Source organism: Epinephelus moara, chromosome 24, assembly GCF_006386435.1.
Source record: "Epinephelus moara isolate mb chromosome 24, YSFRI_EMoa_1.0, whole genome shotgun sequence".
NCBI classification, from domain to species: Eukaryota; Metazoa; Chordata; class Actinopteri; order Perciformes; family Serranidae; genus Epinephelus; species Epinephelus moara.
Genome location: NC_065529.1, coordinates 13,112,927 through 13,121,082, shown reverse-complemented (window position 1 = coordinate 13,121,082; position 8,156 = coordinate 13,112,927). Strand labels below are relative to the sequence as shown.

General features: G+C 40.6%; 1 protein-coding gene across 1 annotated transcript in view; it reads left to right on the top strand.

The window, feature by feature from the left end:
• Positions 1 to 8,156, top strand: part of si:ch211-236h17.3 (carbohydrate sulfotransferase 11) — a 28,096-nt gene extending 19,940 nt beyond the window's left edge. Inside the window, exon 3 of the mRNA XM_050038520.1 lies at positions 6,672 to 8,156. Coding sequence (XP_049894477.1) covers positions 6,672 to 7,517 — 846 coding nt within the window. The 3' untranslated portion in view covers positions 7,518 to 8,156. The remainder of the gene's footprint in view (positions 1 to 6,671) is intronic.

Sequence of the window (8,156 nt, the reverse complement as noted above, 5' to 3'; positions counted from 1 at the left end):
ACTTTGCACTTGAAGTATGCCCGTTCACTTACGTTTTAACAGGTCTGACGCTACTATGCGCCCCGGCTGTATCTAGGCTAACGGCTAACATGCTAACTATTATTTTTATGTCACTGGTCACTTGAAACAAATTTAGGACGATAGGAGACAGGTTGAAATAAACCGAAATTTCCCTTTTAACAGTAAAAGAAAGCCCATTGTGAATCAACTTATTTTCATTGTGAATTAAAAAATGGTTGGGAGGCCACCGTGCACCCTGTCATGGGCCAGATTTGGCTCGTTGGCCGCTCATTGAGTATCACTGCTGTAGGCTCTTAGTCTTGTTTGTTAATTGAGTTACTCTAAAAGTCCAGCTTTGTCGCTGTTGGAATTTTACGTTTTTGCAAACCATGTTACATTTGTATGTTTCATGTGTATCATATCAATGTTTTTAAAGTGATGTAGTGTATGAGCTGACTTTTTCATCTGGAGGTGGAGGGGATGGTGGTTGGCATGACACCAAGCAGCTTTTTAGGCACCAGACATGGGTGTTTTGTAGCGACCTGTGGTGGTGTTTCCAGCGGCTTTTAGGCACAAAAAGTGGTTGCTTTTTACCAAGACATTGCTGCTTTTCCAGTCAGGATAAAGCCAAAACATGATCTCTTCCTAACCATAACCAAGTGATTTTTGTGCCTAAACCTAACCATTCTTTAACCACAGCATTGTTGAAACAAGTTTCATCAAATCCACAACATAATAATGTACAAATGTAACACATCTGTGCTTTGCAGAAATGTACAATGCCAACATTTTTCTGGTGATTTGGTTGCCAGATCATTGCGTGTGGGAAATGCTCAGCCTCTATGTTTGAACTTAAGCAGGAGTAAGCACAGATATGTAAAAAGAATAAATGCATTACTTTCAGCTATCAGCATCTGAAATGTAATCAAATTAAATCCATCTGTTTTGCGCCCCCCCCCTTATAAACCCACCTCAGCCGAACTGCAAGCAGACTCTCTTCGGGTCAGGGTAACTCTGTGGCTGATACACAAATCACCCTAATCTTTGTGATATCTTGACTGTTGTGATATTTTTCATGTCAGGTTCAGTTGCTTTAATGTTGCTTTATCCGGCAAAAACAAAAAGTCAGCCATCTTTGTTGAATTACAGCAATGACATTTATTGAGGAGAGTTTATGGGTTTGTATGGGTGCTGTCAGCCAATTAAGACCTGAGTAATTTAAGAGCTGCATTTGATGAGAGCGAGAGAAGAATTATGATTATGGTGGGATTCTTGGCATGTATAGATTACAAACAGAGTAAGGCAGTATCATAAAACAGTAACATAAGCAGTTGCTTGTTTACTGTGGGCACATAAGGAATGGACATCACAGTAGCATACAGTGTAAGTTTGTGTAGGCTATGAAAAGATGAAAGCGTTATTTGGCTGTCTGACAAGCAGTTCTGATGGAGCATACTGGAGCCTTCACTTTTGTTTTGCTTTAATAGAGACGGTCAGTGTCATTATCCTCTGCTGTTCAACACAACAAACAACAGTAATCAAATGTCCATAAAAAAACGATGCTGACATTATAGTTTAAAGTTATTGCTGTAAGCTTTAGTATCATTACAGTGGTAATGTAGTTATAAGTTTTGTCTGTCCCATAGTAATGTCCAGTATCTGTAAGGAGTTGATGGGGTTGTTTATCCAGAAAGAAAGGGGATATTAGGGTGGGGAATACTGTGTCGACAGATGACTCAACAGTGTAAAGTGTCAGGCCATCAGGGTGAGAGAAAAACAGATTTGAATGGAGAGACAGAGGTGAAATTTTATTGGTCTAACAGCTCTTCCTGTAGCCTATAGCAGAAGGCGACCATTAAAGATGTGTGACAGGAGGGGATTGTAATGAGAGGAGTATAGATGGTTGCTTATACTGCAACGTTGTACTGGACGAGAATTGATACAAGCCTATCAGATCTATCAGAAATCTGATCAGCCAACCTTTATACAAACTGTTTTAACTACACAGAATAAACCTTATTTATATCGCACCCTTCAAAACACAGTTACAAAGTGCTTTGCAATAAAACTAAACACATTTTAAACACAAGGAGAATGAAACAAATTGAAATGTCATAAAATGTCACCAAAGTGAAAGATAAAATAAAAGAAGGCAAGGACTTAAATCAAGATAATAAACGAGAATTAAAGTCAATAAGATGGCAGTAAAATATACAGCTCAAATAAAATCAGGACATGCTTTCCTATAGAAGTACATTTTTAGAAGACACTTAAACGAAGACCGTGACTCAGACAGCCTGATCTGTCTGGTAGCCCCCGAGGTATCCTAGGGCAGGTCCCTGTTTTTAAAAGCTCTGTCCCTTTTATCCTTCAGTCTGGACTCTGGAACAAACAAAAGACCTCTGCCCAAGGATCTCAAACTACGAGAAGGTTCATAAGGGATTAAAAGGTCTGAAATGTAATCTGAAGCCAGGCCATGAAGAGCCCTAAAAGTAATCATTAAGATTTTAAAATCAGTCCTAATCCATATAGTGCTTCTAATGGCATTTGCTAGAATCCACCATGTCTGAACAAAAACAGCCAATCAGAGCCGCGTAGTCTCTAGCACAGCTGCCAGTCATGTCAATCACTGCTCATGAACTGCAGTCAAACTGTCAAACTAGGCAGCACTGATCAGATATGAATTAAGATTCTTTCATTGTATTGCCTATTTCTCACCCCAGACGTTCTCAGTTAACATGTCAAAAACAGTTGAGTTGAAACCAAGCTCCGCCCACTGGCTGGAGCAATAGTCACTAAAATATGCTTCTGGAAACATTTCAGGTGAGAAATAGGCAATGCAGTGACAGAATCTTGATTCATTTTTGATCAGCGCTGCCTAGTTTGACAGTTTAACCGCAGTTCAGAAGCACCGATTAGCATGACTGACAGCTGTGTTAAGAAACTCCTTGGCTCGGATTGTTTTTTAGATCAGACACGGTGGATTCTTGTACACCTGTGGTTCCCAACTGGTCCAGCAACAGGGTCCAGATGTCTCTTTAGTCTTTAGTTCAAGGTCCACACAGTAAAATACATTCAGCGTCACACTTGCGTTTGGACATGTCGTTGGGCTAGTTTGCTGTGTCTGTTAAGTAGCTGTCCGTTATTCACTCACTCTACAGCAGGAAATGGCACATCAAAATAAAAGCTCTGTGCTGGAAATTCACTTGTTGTAAATGCCTTTAGACATTATGAGAACGCAGAGGAACATGATTACCTGTGTCATGTACTTTTGTCAGGGTATAATAGTGACAGTTTTAGCAAATGTGACAGAAAGTTATTTTTTGCAAAATCATATATTTCACTCAGCCAGTTAATGTTTTCATGAAGAACCAAACCTGAAATCTTTGTTAGATCAGAGTAACTGATCTAGAGTAACTCATGACTTAGTGCTGATGATGGACAGCTGTCCACCATGAAATTACACATTGGTGTCAGCAGATGTGCTTTAACAGCTCTGAAAGCTCAAGGGAAAAATCTGTGAACAGTATCTGATGTATTTAGAGCTCATAATTACAGAGCGCATACAGCCTTCATTTCCACTGCCGTCATAAGCCTCTCCACCCTGACTTTATCATCCCATATCTCTCAGTTAATCTGCATGTCTCACTTTGATAACAACAATAGAGTCACTGCATCAAAGGCTTAAAACCTCATACCACTGTGTTAAGAGCTAAATCACATACACAGATGGCTCAATATGCTTCACTTGTCCACACAAAAGGACTGTTGTGGTCAAGTTTATTACAATTTTGCCCTCTAATAAACGCCCTTGGGTGGGGCTGTAAATAGTCTCTGTATCTCTCTGAGAATCCATAGAGTGCAGTGCTGTAAGGCTGTGTAACAGCTGTTCCCAGTTAAATCTCCCTGTGAGGAGAAGGAAGGTGAACATGCCAGAAAACAAACCAGCTCCAGCAGACATCATTTACTTTTAATTGCTTGTGATATTTTCTTCTTCCTTTCCACTTAAACGCTTCCCCAATACGAGGAAGCTGCTAAGCTGTCAGGATGAAAATAGGAAGAGAACTGGATTAATGGACTATTTGTGTATTTATAAGTAAACCCATAACTATGCTTTTGTGTTCCTTTGCTCAGTGATGGAAATGGAGGATAATGGCCTGCAGGCGAGCATCCTGTGCAGATGACAAAATAAATCCAGCTCCTATGGGTCATTAAAGATGTTTATATTATTGATTTAAAGGTCCAGTTTGTAGGCATTCATTGGCAGAAATGGTATATAATATTCATAGCTATGTTTATATTAGCTGTTTATATCTACATACAGAGTGGGTCCTCTCCCATGGAGTCTGCCATGTTGTTCCTACAGTGGCTCAGAATGGATAAATCAAACATAGGCGCTAGATAAAGCCATTTGCGTTTTCGCATTTTCTTGTCAGCCACTGTTATCTTTTGACCAGATATCAAAGGTTTTAATCAGTTATAAAAAAGTTGGATGGTATATAGCTTCTTAAAGATCCCCAGCTAATTTTGAATACAACCAAATATTTTGAAATAAATCATATTTTGTTACACCTTCAGTCCATACGTGATATTTACAACCCAAGCCATCTGAGTCACAGTGAGATGACCATACACATTTAGAAATTTTCAGAGAAAATAAATTATTTTTAAAACTCTCAGCACTATCCCATTTAGATTATAATATCACACCTCAGTTATGTCTTTGATATTGAATTTAAAGCTGCATTTATTTATTTATTTATTTATTTGCTGCTTTGGGCAGTGGATCAAGCTGTAAATACAACACTGACCATGTTATCACCTTATAACCTTATTGGTTATACTGGCAAACAACTGCCTATTTACACTTACACACGAAGCAACTTTAGTATTCATTTGAAGTCATGTTTCTGGCAGCTGATGAAATGAAGTTTAATATTTACCCTCTATTAGCTTTTTCTCCTTATAAAAATACCTGCTTCTTAAGCTGCTAAATACTTTACTGTATTCACCAACTAGTTGCTAACTTTGTTTGTGTGCTGTTTGGTGCTGGGCAGTGTACAGTAGGGTTAAAACTGCTGCTGGCTGCAGCTTAAAACAGTGTTGATGAAAGCAGTGGGAATGAACATAAACCGAAAAAAAAAAAAGAGCTGAAAGATGCTAAAATGTGTTTTAGAGGTGATGGGAATGGCAGTCTGGTAAAAATGACCTGTGGTTTTGTAAAAGAGATGGCTTTCACATCACACACAGTCTTTGGTAATGTAAGAAATACTGATCAGTGCAGCTTTTAACATTTGTGTAACAAGAGATTAGATTAAAAGTACATAAAAAGCAAAGAAGTCCTTGCTCCTCCTTCACAAACTACAAATGAAAATAGGATCACATGTGAATCTAATCCAGTAAAAGTGACACCCTTGCGCTGCAAAACACTCTTATAATTTGAGTGCTCTTTAATCAAATTTCAAACAGCAGGATAAAACAGCTTCCCTTGTTTCTTTTTTTATACACTGCCTTCAGAGGATCTTACATGTATTATGTTGTCTTTGCTTCGGTAAAAAGTTGGACATATGGATTTGGTTACAGCGTGAATATGGCTTGAATGTAAGTGCTGCTTTTCGTTACATTTGACACGTGTATGCATTCAACTTTCTCTCTGAATAGCACGTTTGTCCTGTGGTGCATCCTGGTGGCTATTTTAACACCCTCACAATCTGCATATTGCTCACATGACGGAATTAAAGTCGGAGGTGGAAATACAGTGTCAAACATATAGTACACAAGAGACAGTCAGTGTTGGCTCTGCACTGGTCAGTGCTGGCTCTGCAGTCTTTGGCCAGTCTGGTGTATCCTTGATGTTCCAATGTCTGCCAGTAAATACAGAGCCACACATAGTGTCAGGCACTGAGTCAAACTGAGAGACTCTGGGCTCTGACCGCTGCAGTGGTGAGCCAGGCTGAGTAAATGAAAGAAGTAAATAAGGCGTTTGAGCCATGAGGAGGCCAAGCTGAACTGGCTGACCCGTGATTTTATTAAGGCAGTATGTGGACGTCGGGGATGCACCAAGATTAAGACCTCCAGAGGGGAAGCGTCTGTAAATAAACGTTGTCAGAGAACGTAGTAGGTCTTGGTCATATGCAGCTGCTCCACGTGGCCAAAGTTTATGTTATACATTCTGGTTTGTTTTTCCTTCAAGGGCTCACTTAAAAGTGACATATGAATGACATAAGCTTTTCTCCTGTCACAAATGCTGAAAGGGACAGTTCACCCTAAAATCCAAAATCTAGATTGTTTTGGTGTGAGTTGCTGAGTATTGGAGGTATCGTCCATAGAGATGATCTCTTATATAATGGAGAGACCGGTAATGATCCTTCCGCAGGTTCACTGTGGAAGTCTTGTAACGACTTTATTTCTTTTAGATAGTCAAGTCTAATTGTCTTCCTATATTGGAGAGAAGGCAGACATCTCTATGGCCGATATCTCCCAACACTCACTAGTTAACATGGGTAGTACAGTTTTGTTATAATCTTATAAATAATGTCTACAACTACAAAAAGAAGACCCAAGTCCTGTAGAATGTAAATGTCGCTTTAAAGTAGACTAGTGATAGCTTCAGGTTTTCTCACAGATAAATAATTCTTTCTGTTTAATTCTTCTTTTCTTTTTCCCTGCAGGTTGAATCAGCAGTACAGGCGATCCATCAGGGCCGACGGGAGGTGTTAGAAGAAGCCTGCCGCTCCTACACCCGCAAACGCAGAGTCCTCATCCCAGAGGACCTCAAGCACGTCATCGTCGATGACCAGCATGGCTTGCTATACTGCTATGTGCCCAAAGTGGCCTGCACCAACTGGAAGCGGGTGCTCATGGTTCTGACAGGTGTTGCAGGATCCCTCAGAGATCCACTGGCAATCCCCGCTAATGAGGCCCACGTCCCTGGAAACCTCCGCACTCTGTCGGAGTACTCAACCTCGCAGATTAACCAGCGCCTACGCTCCTACCTGAAGTTCGTCTTCGTACGTGAGCCCTTTGAGCGGTTGGTGTCTGCATACCGCAACAAATTCACTCGGAGCTACAATACTGCTTTTCATAAACGATACGGCACAAAGATTGTGCGACGGCACAGGCCAGACCCACAGCCGGAAGCTCTGGAGAGAGGAAACGACGTCTCCTTCGAGGAGTTTGTGTATTACCTTGTGGACCCAGCAACTCAAAGAGAAGAGCCCTTCAACGAGCATTGGGAGCGGGTGCACTCGCTGTGCCACCCCTGCCTCATCCACTACGATGTGGTGGGTAAATACGAGACGCTGGAGCAGGACTCCCGCTACGTGCTACAGCTGGCTGGGGTGGAGGACCAGGTCAGCTTCCCCGCCTCATCCAAGAGCACCAGGACTACAGGAGATATGGCGGCCCAGTTCTTCCACAACATCAGCCCCTTCTACCAGAAGAAGCTGTACAACCTCTATCGCATGGACTTCTTGCTCTTCAACTACTCAATACCAGCTTACCTCAAATTTAGATGAGGCTGGGAAATCACTCATCCACGGACTCAACTTGAACATGTGGAGCCTGGACTCTTGTTTCTCTCTGTGTAGGCCTTAAAATGGACCCTGCAATTACTGTTGAAAATGTATCCCGAGAGCACCAAAGTAAATTCATTTTTACAGACTGAAGGACTTCTGTGCGCACAGAGGATACAAATAGGAGAGGACATTTAATCACAAGATGACCGTTGCTGCCTGAAGAAGGCAAACTATGTTTTACTGTAAACAGTGATCCAGTGGATGTTGGTCACTGCCTTTAAAAGTGTGAAATACCATTCAGTTTTTGGTTTAATTTAATTTCAGTTGTCATCTGCTGTTTCAAAACTGTAATTTGCACGACAAATATAATCTCCAGTAGCTTCACGAAAGTATTCAAATCTTATCCAGACAGTGAATGTCTCCAAACGTATGTGCCTCTGATTGTGGGCCTTATTTGACCCGAGCAGATAATGATTTTTGTAACTGTGACTATGTTTATTTTTTTGTGCTGTAGGAAGAGATTTTTGTGCAACAAAATTGTCTTTATTTATTGTGTTATTGCTGACTCTACAATGTCAGATAAACCAAAATAGATATATAGTTTCTCTCACAATTTTCAAATAAATGCATTTCAGCAAG